At 31.6% G+C, this 18722-nt stretch overlaps 1 protein-coding gene across 1 annotated transcript; it reads right to left on the bottom strand.

The window, feature by feature from the left end:
- Positions 1 to 9103: 9103 nt before the first annotated feature.
- Positions 9104 to 10391, bottom strand: LOC106771746. Its single transcript, XM_014657743.2, has 5 exons — positions 10224 to 10391; positions 9917 to 10036; positions 9740 to 9823; positions 9547 to 9642; positions 9104 to 9460 (listed from the first exon to the last, which is right to left on the bottom strand). The coding sequence occupies exons 1-5, from the start codon at positions 10303 to 10305 to the stop codon at positions 9294 to 9296; spliced, it is 549 nt and encodes a 182-aa protein (XP_014513229.2). The 5' UTR covers positions 10306 to 10391; the 3' UTR covers positions 9104 to 9293.
- Positions 10392 to 18722: the final 8331 nt, after the last annotated feature.

The following is an 18722-nucleotide window of genomic DNA, read 5'->3' on the forward strand; positions in this document are numbered from 1 at the left end:
CGAAGTATCAATAAGAAAATCAAATGCTAGAGGACATGTATGTAAAGAATATTGATTCACAATTCTTTTGTCCCTAGACAAAAAAAAATATTAAAGCTTCAAATAAAAAAACAAAACAAAGGTAGAACATTCACATATCAACTCAAATTGAAGACAAGTGATGAGAAAGTGGTTATAGTTTCTTCAACAATTCCTAAAATCACGTAACAACCACATAACATTTTTTTAAATACAATATAATGACACATTGAAATTAAACAATATATCTTTCAATTTTGAATTCCAAATTTAAGGTTTCATACCTTTTCAATTTTGAGGCTCAAGACTTTGTTGAGTTCATTGAAGGCTTAAAATAATCTATTACACAAATAGAATGACGAGAATTTGTATTGCATAAACTCAAACCTTGTAGCATCAAGCTACGAAAAAAGTGTTGTTCAAGTGAGAACAAGATGTTTCAGAGAGTGCAATGAGCTTTATGGGGGACAAGGTGAGGTGTGTCAGATGCAAGTTCAAATAAAGGCAAGATCAATAAATTACATGGAAATACAATTGAAATGGTGTGAAAGATGAGACAAATCACATGAAAACGAAAATGAAAGTCAAGAGTGCAAAGCTCGCGAGAGAAAATGAAAGAGAAAATCAAATTGGGAGAATGTTTATTGTATTTGTATGTAATGCATCCTTTAGTTTACATACCAATTCTATTATCCCTATATATGCATTATTTCCCTCAAAATGATCCTTGCTTCATAGAGTTAACACTTTATGTGAACTTAATCTTTAGGTAATTAATTTCAGCTTACATACAAAAATATTTTAACTTAACGTTCATTTGTGTACAAATTTAAATCAGCAGATAAAAATTTGTATGTAACTCTAAATTTGCTTACAATTTACATCCTTGCATAATATTCGGTAAATAAATCAAGAATTTCTTATAATGAATGATAGTGATGCTACTCTTTTTTATTCCATTATGATTTGCATTTAACTTTCATATTTTGTTGTCATCATTACCTCCCCGTCTCAAAAGAAGTTTCTTAAGTTTTTTTCTTATTTGAAAATTCAACTCACTTTCCAACATTTTTTCGCAAATTCTACTCTAACGGTGTCTCTTATCCAAAGATTCAGCTCATTCTTTCAACATTTGTTCGACAAAGGAATTTTTTTTTTCTTACCTCAACCATATGCAACCAAGTTTTCACTCTTTGTTTTTTATCAATCAATATTTAACTAAATTTTATTCCACTTTGATTTAATCTTGATTCTTTTTGGTTAGTTCTAATAAATATTGATAAGCAAATTATTACTCCTATAATACAAGAAGAGTATTTTTTTCAAATTTCTAATTACTTAAATTTATTAGCAGTTTTTTGGTGGAGAGAATAAATTTTCATGCTTGAAGATGATAAATTTTAACAATCCTACTATTCAATTTATATATATTTAAAGTATTACATGGTACCAAATTGTAGAAAAAAAGTTTATAAATAAATAGTTATATACATTTTTCTTTTTAAAATATAAGCTTATCACATCAATCAAATTACTTAACAAATTTTAACTCATTTTTTACCGTTCTCACTCTCTTTCTTTCTTTAAAAACAACTTTTATTTTCCAAGTCCATTTAGCTCTATTTTTTTCTACGAAACTTTAATCATAATATTGTACTTTTGGTACAATTTATGATTTGTTTAATTATACGTTTTTGGCTATATCATTATTATTATTATTTTATAATTGAAGATCATTCATAATTTTTCTATGAGAATAGATATGACATGTGCCGTTTTTATCTAAAAGGTATTTGGTAAAAATTTTCTCAAATTAAAGGAGTCACGAAAAATATCTCTAGCCACAAAGTAAATAAGAGAAAATTTAAAATTTTACTTAATGTTTTGATTTTCTTGAAATGTGTAGATTAATTATTTTATTAAATAAACTATAAATATTTATGTGGATTGTGTTTTATTTTAAAATTATCCTTATTTTTATGATTGTACTTATCTTATAAATAAATTTATAAAAAGAAACATATGATATTATAAATGGAGAGAAATATCGTTAAAAATATATTTTATTATGATTGGAGAATTTTATATTATAAAATATTGTGTTAAATTTTGTAATCGAATTGATTATTTTGAATTTCATTTTTAATGTATATAAATTTAAATGAAAAATATTTTAGGTTATGTACGATAATATCTTATTTAAATTTTTCATATTAATTTTGAGATTAAAATAATATTAAATTTATTATCTATAATAATAATATAATTAATTAATAACATTAAAAATCGTGTTATTGTAAGATCTAAAAAATCGAGTATTAGAGTTGATAGGTATTTTAAAATAATGAGACCGAATATTTTAAAATTAAATAATTCAATAATATAAATAGAAACTTCTAAACTTATCTCATTATCAAAAACATTTATCATCTCTCTAAAAACATTTTCTTAGTTCTCTCTACATTCTTTCTATGATTTCTAATGTCTATATCATCTGTTTGAAGATCAAGAGGTGTCTAAGTGACCACGGTGGAGAATCCTTCCTTTATATCCGATCACTTTTCCTTATAGAGCAAGTAAGTTTCTTCTCTTTTTTCTTTAATTCTTTGGTCAAATTCATGCTTAGGGGATCTCTTCGCGTGTGTTAGATTAGTTTTTTACCCCTCTCTTTGTCGATCAGGGGTCCTAAAGACTTACTTTGATCATGCTCTTGTTGTTGGTAGATTTCTCTAAAGTTCCTTGAGCTCGAAGCAAGAGCAACGAATTGTGTAAAGCGGTGGTAGTTCTTTAAGGTAAGGGAAGCTAGTTTCTATGCTTAAATTGTTGAAATTTATGTATGATTAATAAATTATTGTGATAATATGATGATATAGTTGAAATTGAGATAAGTGACTTGTTGCTAATTGTGTTTGATTGGGTAAATTCAGTAATGTGATGCTTGATACCTTGTATGAATTTGTGTTGGATTGTGGTAGCCTGTTGAATGATGTTTTGGTGTAATGGTGGTGTTGTATTTGGCTGGATTTTTTAATAGAATCGAAATTGTAAAATTTTAGGTCATATTTTTCTAAAAAGGAGTGATGTTGGCAGTTGACTTTTGGAAGAAAGGGTAAAATGAAAGAAAAAAAGATTTGAGATCTTTAATAGTGTGATTTAGGACTGGTTTGAATGATGATTGATCATGTAAATGGTCTAGATTTGCATAATAGATGATAAGTTGAGTTTTCATTGATTTTAAATGTATTTTGAGCTTTTGAGTAGTGAATTTTAGAAGTAAAAGGTTTCAGGTAGAATGAAGAGTTTAGGGTTTGTTTTTTAGTCCATTTGAACTTGTTTAGACCCCTAAAATGCTTGGTCAAGAGCAAGAATTGATAGATTGAATTTGGTCCATAAAGTGAGGAATTAAGTTGAAATTGGATGGGAATTTCATGGTAAAATGATTCCAAACTTGTTTAGATTGAGTTATATGTATATAGACATGTTGGTTGTAGTATAGATTTAAATCTAGGAGTGTTAGAAGTTGGTGGAAATGCATGGGAGAGGACATGAGAGCTTGAAGTCGTATTCTTGGGAGATTTGAAGGGTTGTTGGTTTATGCAGAGGGACTGGGCGAGCAAACTGCTCGCTGGACAAGTAAATAAGGGTTCTAGCAATGGGTTTCAGGGGTTGGGTGAGCTCTCTCATTGGCCTGTGGGAGTTCTTTCTTTTTGCACTAGTTGGGTGAGTGGAATTGGTTTGTTGGGCAAGTTTGTAGGGAATTTGGGTTGTAGTTGCAAGGGCTAGGCAATCCAGCTCGCTGGGTTGTGAGAACTCACTGGTTTTGCTCTCGTTGGGTGAGTGAGTCTAGGTTTCCTTTGGTATTTTAATTGATTTTCTCTACTGCATTTAGTTGTAAATGATATAATGATGTTCCTTATATTTTATGTTATGATTGAGAGGTGTGGCGGCATGTGAATGATGCTTATAAGGAGTTCAAGAAGAATTCCTTTAAATGATTAAGTGTGTAAGTGTATTTATTGATGTAGAAAGCTAGTGATTACAGGTTGACACTCTTAATAACCTCCAGTCTTCAGAAGAGATGAATGGTTATGTAGTGAAAAGTAGTAAAAGGTCCCTAGTTTATTGGTTATTTGTCATTCATAGATGCTTGAAAGGATTAACCTTGGATTATGGTGATTTGTTGATGAAGATGTTGTTGTTGTTGTTATACCACCTCAAAGGCAGGGTCTCTATAGTTCGATATCGATATATGTATCAGGATAGTCAGTCTAGAGTTATTAAATATGTGTGTGAATATTGTTTGATGATTGATAACTTAATTATTAAATGATGCTTATGTGCGTTCTTTGATAAGTTAGTTTACCCTTTTCTTTATGTTTGTGTTTGTTCATCTCTTGAGTTGCAATGATCATCTAACGATGTGAGTAGATGAGGAGTTGTCTTTGGATCAGATGTTAAGAGGTGGAGACGAAGCATAGGACCAACGTTAGTCTTTTTTTTTTTTTTTTGTTATTGATGTTGTATATATCTATTTATAGATGTATATAGCTCATTTTGATAGAGCTTTAACCACACTTTAACTTTCTAGTGTAAAACGTTTTGTTGATAGAGATATTATTTTCTTTTCTAGTATATGTTATATTATTATAGTCATATTTAGATAATTTTAAAAATTCATATATACTTTGTTTATGATTGTTTTGTTTATGATTGTTTAGTTTATTGATGTGTAATTTATCCTATAATAATATTAAAACTATTAAAATTTTGAAATGTTACTGTTACTCCATATAAATATAATAATATGTAGATTATATGAAAAACTTTTAATGTATATTTATAGGATAGTAAATTTATTTAGGCATCCCAATCTTAAGGAGTAAAAGAGTAGGTATTTAAATATTTTAAAAATTAAATTATATAAATAAATTTATAATGTCAAATAACTATAAAATTAATTTTTAAAATATTTTTCAACAAAATAAATGTTATAAATAAATAAATTCCTTAAAATCTCATATCTTTATATTATAATAAATTTATGAGAGAGTAAATGTATTTAGATATCTTCCTGAATTACTATAATATATGTAATATATAAGTGATTTAATTTTTAACTTTACTATAAATCTATTATAATATATAAGTTGTTTAATGTTTAATATTTTATTTTTATATATTTTTATAGTGAGTATAATTTATCTATATTTATTAAAGTGTAATTTTTATTATGAGTTTAGTGTGATCTTTTCTATTTTCTATTTTTTATTTTTTATTTTTTATTTTTTATTTTTTAATAAATTTTTATATAATAAATGATTGATGAATTTTGAAATGTTAAAATTTATAATTATGTATAAAATGATTTTATTATTTTGTGAGAGAAGTTGGAAGGTAAGATTAGATTTGATGATGATAATTGAAATATTAGTGTGAGAAATAAATAGTTATAGAGAGAGAAGATGGAGAGAAATAGAAGAAGTTAAGGAAAGGCGAGAAAGAAGGGGGAGTGTGGTAGGACCCAGAAATGCCTTCCAAACGACAAGGAGACAAAGGTGGGACCAGACATTACAAACGAAAATAAGGTGTCGTTTAATGGAGAAATGTGGTGGGGAATGGCGACAGTTCACCACACACAACGCTCACCAACATGTAGTTTTTGTTGGTTCTTTTAGGAGACACATAGCTAGCCATGCTCATATTACCTTACAATAAATGTTGCCAAATTCATTCTTTTGCTTTTCCCTTTCAAACAATTTTCTCCTTTTTCACACCCAATTTACCTTTAACTTTTTTTTATTTTATTATCATCATCATTTTATTTTTAACCTTTCTTTCAAAATAAAGGTGCTATCAGATTGCTCTTATTGCAAGTTTGTATTTCCCTTTCCATTTTCTATTATTTAAAAATAAATTATTTAATCACTATATTACGTTAGAAAAACCTCTTGATAATAAAAAGAAACTACCAAACACCTTGTGTTTTTTCTTCAATTTCTCCACACGTGTTTAGAAAAATTGTTAAAAGTGACTGGAAATTGAAGTAGTCCTATCCGATTGAGAACTTGTTGGATACAATTTACACTTTTTAAAAAGTAGATGAATGTTAATATATATATTTTCTTCAAATAATACATATATTTTACTAGAATGAATGTTAATGTAAGATTAGATAAGTTTATTATGATACACATTAAACAAATTTAAATTTATATTAATTAGACAATTCTAACAATACACATTATACGAATATATTTATATATTTATGAGACAAATATATTAATACATATTAAAAAAGTGCATTGATTAAACAAGTTTAAGAATATACATCAAACAAGTTTTTTCATATATTTATTAAACGAGTATATTGCATAAAATATTACACGAGTTTAACAATATACATTAGAAAAGACTGTAAATACACTAATTAAAATATACATTAAAGGAGTGTAATTCCCACCTTTGTTTTGTTGGATCGATCCCAAACTAGCACAAAATAGCATACAAGGTGAAAATTCAATCTTTAAGGATTCGAATTCCAACCTTCGTTTTGTTGGACAGGCAACAAAAATTCTACAAGAATTCGTTTAGTGCCTATAAACAAACTAGTTTGAAAACGAAAACATCCTATGTTGATATAGAATATAAGACTATCATCCATTAATGTACTCACCTTATTTAAAGCTAGCATGTCTCAATCGGAAACTAGTGACCCTCTATTAGTCTCTCTCTAATTATCATCAAGTCCTTTTTTTAAAGGGGTTGATAACTATTAAAAACAACTTAATTAAGTTTAGAATCCGTGATGAACTTGGGTATTTTTAATTGAATCCATATTAAATTTTTGTGACCTATTGAGTAATAAAAAAAATTTGCTTTAATTGAGTTCTTACCATTTAATCTTTTCATTAACTTGGTGGTGTAGTTGTTATCTTGTCTTGTCACCTTGTTTACTTATCTCCAAATCTTATTTTGTGTTATTAATAACATAGTTTTGTAGTTAACCAAATAGGTGACTTTTATTGTCAAATAAGAGTGATCAAAACAATAAGAGAAAAACAAAACAAGAACTTAAATACGATGTTCAAAAATTGCATAACAAGAGTAGGATAGGAGTTGTTGCACTTGAACTTTGCAAAACAAGGTAAGAGACTTTGGAATAGAGGTTGTATTAAGCAAAACCAAGATCGCAAATGATGCGACATTGATAAAACCGGTTTTTTATTTTTAGAATGTGATGTTTAGGTCAACGAAGATCTTCACTAAACATTAAGATAATCAAGGTTAAACCAAAAATGAAAACAAGATGATAGAAGAGGCTCTTAACTACTCTTTGGGTTCTTTTTTATTTAAATATGTCAAGTTGGTCATCGAGTTTTTTTTAGTATTAATTTGATCTTGATTTATGAAAAATTGATGCAATTAAGTTCTTTTTGTCATACAAACGGTGTTAAAGATAGTATCACGTCCCAATTTATGATTTTTTTGAATTTTATTTTTTATTTTTTATTTTTTTTAAATTGTCACATATTACTTTAAAGTTGTGTAACATGACACTATTAATGTGACATGATAGTTTCATATGACTCGATTTTAATTTAGTCTCTATATTTTTTTATTTAATTTAGCTCTAATTTTTGTTAAAATGGAGAAATGATGTCCATTTTAAATTGAAACAAAATTTATTTACTTTTTATAAATCTTAAGTTGATAGTTTTATTAAAATATATATTTTTATTAAATATTTTTGAAAATATATTTAAACCAACTCTACCATTTTTACATATATTTTTGTTAATTAAAATAAATTTTTATTTTTTTTAAATTGTTTAATTAATAATTACATATCCAAATTTTTATATATGTAACTTTTATCTATATTAATAAATTTTATAAGTTTTATATATTATATCTATTTTACCAAAATTGGGATACAATCACTAATTTAACCTTAATAAAAATTTGTTTAAAATTAATTTATTTAAACAGAATTTACTAATATAATTAAAGTTAACTTAAAAATATTTTTAAAAATATTTAATAAAAATGTTAATTTTAATAAAAATAACTACAGAATATTTATACAAAACAAAACATAAATTTGATTACAATTTAGAAAAGGTCAACGTTGTTCTATTTTAGCAGAAAATTATTATTAAATTAAATAAATAAAACAAATATTTAAATTAAATTGAAACTATGTTATGTAAAAGTATCACGCCAAAATTGATATGTGACAACTTTAAAACGTCACAAAAACAATTTATTTTCCAGAAGAAACATTAAATTTTTTTTAAAAAAAATTAAAAATTTCAAAAAATTAAGAAGAACCACAAATTAACACGTGATGTAAATATTAATGAAAATTATTTAATTATGTCAATTCTTCACAAATTAGACCAAAATAAGGTTAAAAATATTAGAGAACCAATTTGATATTTTTAGACAAAAATAAAACTAAAAAAAGTAAATAAACCTAAATAATAATATTAAACAAATTTTAATAATAATAATAATAATAATAATAATAATAACATATTAATTTTTACCATAAAAGAAAAATAATATTATTATATATTAATCTATTAAAAAAATATTTCCATATTCACTTATTTTTAATTTTAAATCTATTAAAAAAATAACATAAATTTTATGAACAAATTCATTCACTCATCTTTAATTCCATTTGTCTCAAAAGAACATACAGTTATGCAAAACTTTACGAAGAGGAGACTTTTGTTGATGAGAAACATGGCCCTTTATCGAGCTCCACGACTTGTCTCCCACCAAATGCTCCTCAATACCCTTTCACTGCTCTGCCTATCATTCTGACCAAATAAGAAATACCCTAACCGCGATCCACTGCGAGAATTTTATTTTAGAAAAAACTTCTTTCAACAACATTTTTTAACAATGTATACGTGATAGTTTATGATTAATTTATTTTAAATATTTTTTAAACGTAAATTCAAATAAACCAATCAAATGATGACACCGTTGTCAAAAAAGTTATAAAAAAGTATGTGAAAATATCAAATCTATTATTTGTGAAAAATAAAATCGACTATTTTAGCTTAAACAGGTCAACATATTGTCAATTCACACAAATTACAAAAAAAAAAATGTCAGAATTTTCAAAATACACAACACTCATTGGCATAATGCACCAAATTTCAGTTTTATAAGGGTTACTATTTTAAAATTGTATTCATAAAAGGCAAAGTCAATGAAACTTCTTTGATGTCACTGCTTTCACGCAACACCTCTTCTTAACATCAAAGCTTTCTAAACTGAACTTTTGCTTTGCCTTTCTTGAATGCCTCACATTCCTCCCTCTCCAAATATTTTCCTCCCTTCTTCACCTCACCACACAAAACCTTAGTTGCATCTGATCTTGTACTCTTCTTCAACTCATTCATGCTTCCAATTAATCCATCATTTTCTGAAAAACCAAAATCTTGCTTCAAATCCTTTATTACAACACACAACATGTGTCTTACAATATTCGCACTAAGGACAATTATTTACCAGGACTGGATAAGACTGCACGTGGGCGTATAACAGAAGAAGCTCTTGCATTTTCTTTTGGACTTTCACCAACTCTCTTCACACTCTTCAATACTCCTGTGCAAATTCAACCATCATCCAAAATTTACTTCAGTTTCTCCCATTTTAAGGAAAATAAGCAATGCTAAGGAGATGTATCAGGGAAAATCTCAACCTTTAATTGAAGGGGTGGATCTCATTGTTACATGTTGAGGACAAACCCTAGTGCTTTTGGAAACTGAGTGGTTCTTCTCTTTTTCTATCAGAGACAAGAATTTCGTGTTTCAGGACAATCCAAGAACAGAAATTTGCAAGGGTATAAGAGATAAACATCAAATCAAATAGAATTTACCTTCTTCAAAGTATAGTAACTCAATGAACTTTGAAAGCATCCAAGATCCACTGTCGTTTTCTGGATAAACACATTCTTCTTCTTCTTGCTCTGGTGCTCTTACTCTCACCTTGGGATTCACTTCAACCACAAGCCACAAAGTCACAAATTAAAAGGTGGGGGGATTATTAACATATATCACAAGATCTGTATACAGAATGATAAATGACTGTTATTGAAAATGGATTAAACCAGAAGGGATGAGAACACATGCATATATAACATTAACATGACGTGATTCTGTTGAAAACATGTGAAGGAAACTCACTTGTATTGTGGTGTTTGGAAACGAGAGTTTGGAATAACGCCTTTGAAAGTTGAAACTTGTTGTGAGTTATCAAGGATAGCATCAATGTAGAACAACCTAGGAAATGGTTAAATGTGTAAAGAAGAAGCAAAAGGTGTGGGTAAAGTGAGAACTGGTAATTATATTCCTTAACTTGAACACCAAGGTTAGTGTACTGTACAATGTACCCTTGGCAACATCCATGTTGATCTCGTCCCAGGACAACGCAGAATATGTCCTAACTACTTATACCTAAACACACTCATTGATTACCACTAAAGGACCTTATCAAGTACATGTCGTCCTATCAGAGGTGTATGTTATCTTATCAGAACTAATGTGTATGTAATCTTATCAAAATTAACGGAGAATTAATGGTGTATCGTCTATTATGAACAAAATATGATAACCTATTGACTCAATCAAGGTAAATGTATCACTAAACTCAAACCGAGCCTATTAAGATAAAGACTTACAAATATTAAATTATACTATAAATATCATTATGATCAAGATAATTATATATATTCACATTGATTATATTTTAATTTTTTAAGGGTTAAATATGTTTTTAGTTTTTGTACTTTTGGGCGATTTTAGTTTTAGTCTCTCTTTCAAACTAAGTTACAATTTAGTCCTTCAACTTTAGAAAACTCTGGTTTTAGTCAACTTTAACCAAATTTTTTTAATTTTATTTGTTATTTCAAGTACGTTTAATTATAGCATTTGGATTGTTTGATTGACACATTTTTGCTTCAATGTTAACTGAGAAACACATTTGAAACATACACAAACTTCATTCACCTTGTGAAGGACTAGTACGACTAGTACAGATAGGGAAAAAAAAAACAAATATTTTGAAGAAAAAAGAGTGAAGAAATTCTTAAAGTTGAAACGTTTATAACATGCATCTTCAACATTTTAAAAAATAATTAGATTGTTTACAATTCATGATAGACATAAAATTTATGATTGGCTACCATTTGTTCTTATTCTAAAATTTATAAATCATCAATAAATTAGTAATATTTTCCTATTCTCTGTAAGGGTATCTTTTTATGATATATTTTATTTCAGAGCTATAAAAATAATTATTTTAATTAACTTAAAAAAATAATTACAATAGATAATCAACTTGTTTTTGTTATTAAACAATAAAACAATGCCAAGAATTAAGACCTTGTTAAAAAAAGTAACCAAACTAATACTCAAACTAAGAGAGCTGAAATGGTTTTAAAATAAAATTGAAATTTTCAAGGTTTCAAACACATTACAGAGATTTTTACGAATCATTTGACAAAATTGGAGTGATATGCAGCGTTAATAACTTAATCAATCACAGAGAGAAATTAAAGACAAAAAAGAGCAAGAAAATAAAAATTTTACAGTAGTTTAATTCTAACAAATTTACATCAAATTTTCCAATAACCTGAGCTAAAATTTCATTAAAGAATTAAGACTCTTAGATTACAAGAACTTCTATATAAGTTACACTGTAGACTCAGCCAAACATTTGAAGAAATCCTTAAAGAAATACAATGTGATGCTTCACACACAACTATGACAAATTGGACCTCATAGGTGAATTACAATACAGCAGTTAGTGAAATTTGAAAACAAAGAAGCAAGAAGGATGTGACCCGGATATTGATTATACAATAAAAAAACCTATATAGTCAAATGAAAGTCCCTTAATATTTGATCTTCTTGCTCAAAATTGAGAGAATATACAAGATTAAAAAAAATATTATTGTAACTGTCATAATTAGTCGATAATATTAAGAAGCTAATTGATTAAAATGCTTTTTTTCTGGCCCAAAAACTTAAAGAAGTATATATCAATCTATGATGTTAAGTATTTAATTTGTTAAGGCCATTATTTTACTAGTTATTGGATTAATTATTATGTCATGACTTAATTTATTAAATGCAAAAATGAATCAAGTTTTCAAGTTTGTATAGTCAATTAATATTTTACTTTAATTGATTAAAATGTCAGTTTTTTACAATTTTATTTTGAATTTGATCAAGAACGTTCCTAGATTAGTATTATTAGATTATTATTTGATTAACATTGATTAAAGGGTTTTTTTTTTTGGCTTTACGCATATTCTAAGACATAGTGATAGGTTTCTATGGTAAGAAATCTATCCAAACCGTTTAGATTGTTGACAACACAATATCTATATTATTCTGGTTTTTTTATGATGACAACACATTGTTTAATAACACATATGTTGTTGTGTTACATGTTCTTATGTTGATTGGTTGATATATTCGTTGAACATGTTTCTGTGATATATTGCTATGTGAGTGCATACTTATTGAGCTTGTACTTGTTACATCATATCTGAATGCATTGCACATGTTTTAATGCATGAAAACCACAAGCACTTTTGTGAACTTATAACTGTGTGACAAAGCTGCAGTAAAGTCGACTCCAATATTAATTGAATCGACTATGCTAAAGTCTTTGTACAGATTTTGAGAATCGATGCTTTGTGAGATTTTGAGAAGAAAAGAATTTCAAAATGTTCTTACATGTCGAAGTCGACTATGTGTGCCACATATTCGACTGTATTAGTTGTTTGCTTTGAAATTTTGTTATGCTCATGTATAGTAATGACTATATTTTCAAAAGTTAGTTGAGCATTGATTGTGAGTCAACTATATTGAATGAGAATTTATTTTGGTTGACTGAATGCTATTGGTCTGACTTAACTATTATAACTGTCTTGACATAGTCGACTAAATTAGTAGCGTATTCAACTAAGAGATAATCTGTTTAACAAAATTCTATAAATAGTCTGAGCACGAAGTTATTCAGAGACTTTTGATGATCTAACAATTTTACATTCTGTTTCAGATTGATATCTCTGGTTTATAGAGCTTTAAGAATTCTCTAAGTAGACCGTGGTGATCTTTCTTGAAGGAGATTCAAAAGGAGATTGTCTGCGCACACATTGATTGATCATATTCTGCACATTGAAGGTGTATTTGGTTTGATCAAGATTTTGGCTTGGCATCCTTAAAGATTGTTGTGTACTTGTTGTGACTACAGGGAATAGACTTGTGGAGTCTGGTTCACTTTGAGGATTGTTCAAAGTGGTGTTTGGTAGATTACAGAAGAGGGGACATCTTGCTGCAAGTCTTGTTGTGTTGTATGCCTATATTTTGGTTAAAGGGTTAGAGAGGAGATTTATATTTTTTACGTGGAGGTCTTCTATAAATTCCTTGTTGTAAAAACATTGACCATTATAGTGCATTTGCTTCCTGGGTTGGAAGGACACTCGATGTAGGCCTTGTTGGTCGAACCAGTATAAAAACCAGTGTTTGATTTCTCTATCCCTGCTCTTTTATTTTCAGTCGACTGTGATATTTGCGTAGTCAACTACGATTTTCCACTGCACACATTTTTCATTACTTGCGTTTCAAGAAAGACTTGTAAAGTTTTCAACTTTGTTTTAAAGATTGCAAAAAGACTCTGATTTTGAAAACTCACAAATTCATCCTCCTCTTGGTGTAAATCGAAGTCTGCCTGTTTTCCAACACAAACTCCTCACTCACACACATTATACCAGAGATAAAAGAATAGGAAACCAAATACTTCTTATATTATTACTCCAATTTGTACACTCACAACCATTAAGGGAGAAATTCTCCCTCTATAGGATAAATCTGTCTTGTCTATACAATGAATTCACAAAAACTAACTCTTACAAGAGTATCACAACCCTTTATAAGAGCCTCATTTTCCCGCCAACTAATTGTTATTACAGTTACGCCTATTTACTTTCCTAACCTCCTCATTCCCTCTTCTCCTTCCCTCGTAGACACTCCATATCCTATCATTACCCACCTCCTCTTGTCCAACCTTTTCCTCAAGGTTGAAGTCTGGAAATTCCTCAATACATCTTCCCATGTTACCCCTTCCTTTCCTCCTTCTTGCCATTCAATTAAAACTTGTGGCACTACCTTGTTCCCTTGTTGTTTCTGTCTTCTGTTCAATATTCTGAGGGGCCAGAATGTTGGTTGATCTGCCTGTAGTTCTTTTCGAAAATTCTTCTCAACCTACTTGGTTCCCACCACCACTTTCAATTGAGAGAAATGGAAGATCATATGTATTCTCGTTGTATCCAGCAGCTGTAGTTTAAACGCCACCTTTCCCACCTTGTATCACCTTAAACGGTCCACAATATCTTGCTGACAACTTTAGGTGTAATCTCGCCGACATGGAGGTCTGTTTGTGAGGCCTAAGTTTTAGGTAAAACCAGTCATCCACCTTGATCGTCGTTGGTTTTCGCTTGCAATTCACATATTTAATCATCGTGTATTGTGCCCTTGCGAGACGAAACCTAAGCTGCCTCATCATGTGTTTTCAATTCCTACGCTACTAGTTCTATTGTAGTTTCTCCTGGTATAAATCTAGTAAGGGATGGCGGGGACCACCCATATACTGTCTCAAACAGGCTGCACCTAGTCGAACCCGAGTAAGTGGTGTTATACTAGTACTCGACCCATGGTAAGATTGAGCTCCAACTCTTAGGTTGCTCTGAACAAAAATCCCTCAAGTATGACTCTGACACTCTGTTCAACACCTCTATTTGTCCGTCATTCTTTGGGTGGTACAATGTACTCATTTGCAGTTATGTGTTCTGCAACCTAAACATCTTTTTCCAGAAAAGGCTAAAAACCAGAAGGTCATGGTCGCTGGCTATAAACACTAGTACCCTATGCAGTTTGACCACTTCTTTGAAAAAAATCTCTATTATTGTCTTGGCTATGTATGGATGTTTAAGGGGAACACAATGTCCATACTTGCTCAATCTGTCAACCACCACCAATATTGCATCATGTCTCTACGATTTAGGCAACCTGACTATGAAGTCCATGCTCACTTCTTCCCAAACGGCCTGCGGTATTGGCAAAGGTTGTATCAAGTCATGAGGGGAGGATGCCAAATACTTTTGTTGCTGAAAAACCAAGTAGCTAGCCACAAATTCTATTACAGACTTTTTCATTCATATCCAATACAGAGACTGAGCCATCTTGCGGTACGTTCGATATACACCTGAGTGTCCCCCTGTAGGCGTTGCATGAAACTCTGCCAGAAGTTTGGGAATCCATAATGATCGAGCTGACAACACCAACCTTCCTTCATAGTGGAGCATGTCGTGCTCTAGAGTATAAGAAAGGTGCAAATTGTGGTCCTTTCTCACCTTCTCCATGATCTTTTTTAGGATTTCATCCTCCTCTACCTCCTACAATACCTCCTGGAAATCTTGTCAATAGGGTCTTGCTATAACCCTCATCTACATCTCATCTTCCCCTCCTTTCCTCTCCCTTCCGTGACAAAGCATTTGCCACCCTGTGGGTCACTCCAAACCTATAAACAATGTCAAAATCATAATCTAGAAGCTTGTTCAACCAATTCTATTGATTTTGAGTAGTGATTCTTTACTCTAGCAAATATTTGAGGCTCGTTTAATCAGTGTGCATCATGAATTTTTGACCTAAGAGATAGGGCCTCCAGTGCTGGATTGCCAAAACCAAAGACATGAGCTCCTTCTCATAGATGGACTTACTTAATGAGCCTTCTGACAAGGCTTTGTTAAAATATGCAATGGGTCGTTTATTCTGGGTGAGAACCGCTCGCACACCTCTACCTAAAGCATCGCACTCAATATGGAATCGTTGAATGAATTCAAGCAGGGATAACACCGGGGCCGTAGTGATAGCTTTTTTCAATTTCGCCATAGCCTCACTTGCTTGAGATGACCAAGCAAATTGTCCCTTCTTCAAGAGGTTTGTCAAGGGTCGAGCCATTTTCCCATAGTCCTTTATGAATCTTCTATAGTAACCAATAAGACCCAAAAATCCCCTCAGAGCTTTAATGGTCCTGGGTTCTGACCATTCTAATATTGTCACCACCTTCTCCTTGTCCATCTCCACCCCCATCTCTGGAATCAGATGTCCTCGATATCTGATTTGTATCTTCCCAAAATCACATCTCTTCCTGTTAGCCACCCACTGATGTTGTCTCTAAGTGTCCAACACTTGACCAATGTGTTCTTTTTGTTCCCCCTCATGATCTATTATAGATCAAGATATCATCAAAGAACACTAACACAAACCTCCTCAAGTATGGCTTCAGCGGTGTATTCATCATACACTAAAATGTAGCTGGCACATTGGTGAGGCCCAAAGGTATGACTAAAAACTCATAATGGCATTGATGCATTCTAAAAGTTTTTTTTTTTTGTATATCTTCTTCCCCCATACGTATTTAGTGATACCCGACCTTCAAATCCACCTTTGAGAAGTATCTCACACCCCTTAATTCGTCTAACAGATCCTTAATAACAGGAATAGGGAATTTGTACAGTATGATGGCTAAATCTAGTGCCTTGTAGTCTATGCAAAAATGCCAAATGTCATCTTTCTTCTTGACTAGTATCACTATACCGGAATAAGGGCTAGTACTGGGTCGTATTATCCATGTCTTCAACATCTCATCTACCTGGTTCTCTATCTCCTCTTTCATCGGGTAGGGATACCTGTAAGGTCAAACGTTCACTTGGTCAACTTCTTCCTTGAGGGCTATTTGTGTACCATGCTGCAAGTAGGAGGTAGGCCCCTGGGTTCCCTGAAAACCTTTTCAAACTCTGCCAGAACCTACTCCAATTCCTCCTTCTTGCCCCATGTCAGTCGTTGGTCTGCCTCTTCCATTTCATCTATCTCTGCCTATCTCAGGCTCCATATTAATGTAACAACCTCCATCTCCTTCATTTTCAACAAGGCTTCTAGCACTACTACCTTCCTAACCAGTTTTCGATCTCTTTTAATCATCATTGTCTCCTCCCTCTATCTAAATCCCATTGTCAACTCGCCCAATTGATGATAACCTCCCTCAATTTAGCCAACCAAGTTATCCCTAGTATAAGGTCGACCATTTCCAATTCAAATAGGTAAAACGTTTCTATGATTTATGTCCCATTTATCTTCACTGAGACTTCCTCACAACAACTCTGCATCTTCTTCTTTTGCCCATCACCTAGGCACACCTTGTAAGATAGTGTTTCTTCTACTGGTAGCCCTAACTCCACCTTATCGTTGTTCCATCTCCTTCGCTTCTTCCTCTCATTCGTCTTCCCCCATAATCACCATGTGCAAACTCCTTTCTGGGCACCGATGTCCTCAACTGTAAAGCCCTCTATAGTGGAAACACTGTCCCTCCTCTCTTCGTTTGATATATTACGGGTAAGGTAGGTTTCTTACCCCTCTGTCGTGAGCGTGACTCACCTTATTACTCTCCGACTTGGATGCTTCCAAAACCCAACGTACCCTCCTTCTTCGACTTGCTCGCGCATTTTCTGTATCCCCATGTCATCTTGGCCTCCTCGAAAAGAATCAGACTTGGCGACAGTCCTCGTTCCTCCTTAATATCTTCCTCAAGTTTAATTACGCTTGGTCGTCATCCCGCCAGTTGTTCTTGAATTTCAATGAGCCTCCTCAACATCTCGGGCTACTTCCATGGCGATCAGCAAATCTTTCAAGTTATGTTGGTGGATTTGATTCCTGATTTCGCCATGCAGTCCCGCGAAAAAATACCCTAGAAGTTGGTCCTTTGTTACCTCCTTAGTTTGCGCCACCAACATCTTGAATTCTTGAATATACTCCTTCACTTCCCCTCTCTACTTTATCGCCGCCAGCCTTTTGAACACAGTTCCCCTATCCCTGCCTCTAAATCTTCTCACCAGAGCCTCCTGTTGTTCTTCCCAAAAGGCATTCTTGACTTTGGCTTTCCATAATTGAAACCAAAAACTGTCATTCCCCTCCATGCAAATATAGGCTAGCCTGAGTCCTTCTCTTATCGTCACGTTTTGAATTTCAAAGAACTTTTCCACCCTTGAAACCCAACCCAACGGGTCGATTCCTTCGAACGTAGGTAACTCCACCCTCTTCATCCAATTGGGTTGTAATTCGCTTCTGTCATCATCCATTTCTTCCTCTGAACACTCCTTTCTCCCCCTTTTGATTTCGTTCATAGAAACTTGACTCCCCTCTGAGTTTCGATCAAGATTCCGCGTTTGCCCTCCAAGAACTTGTGTGAGTTCTTGAATTTCTTGACGTAGTCCCACCGTTTTTGCCTTGAACCGTTCCGTCGTGATCTCTATCGCCTCCATTATTCCTTCCATCATGTTCTCCATCACCTTCATTTTCCCTTCGAATAGAGTCGTCAAAATGGGTCACAACCCGTGAGCCAACCCGGCTCACCACGGGTTCGGGTCGGGTTGGGTTTGAAAAAATTGAATTTGTTTTTATGCAAGTCAGATTTCAACCCGGCTTATTTAAACTCGGCTCATGCGGGTTGAACCCGTGGTGGGCCGGGTTGGCCCGCCAACCAACCTACCTAATTTTATTTTTTTAATTATGAAACTCTAAAAAATAAAATACTCTCTTCACTCAGTGTGTATACCA

Source organism: Vigna radiata, chromosome 8 (assembly GCF_000741045.1).
Source record: "Vigna radiata var. radiata cultivar VC1973A chromosome 8, Vradiata_ver6, whole genome shotgun sequence".
Classification (NCBI taxonomy): domain Eukaryota; kingdom Viridiplantae; phylum Streptophyta; class Magnoliopsida; order Fabales; family Fabaceae; genus Vigna; species Vigna radiata.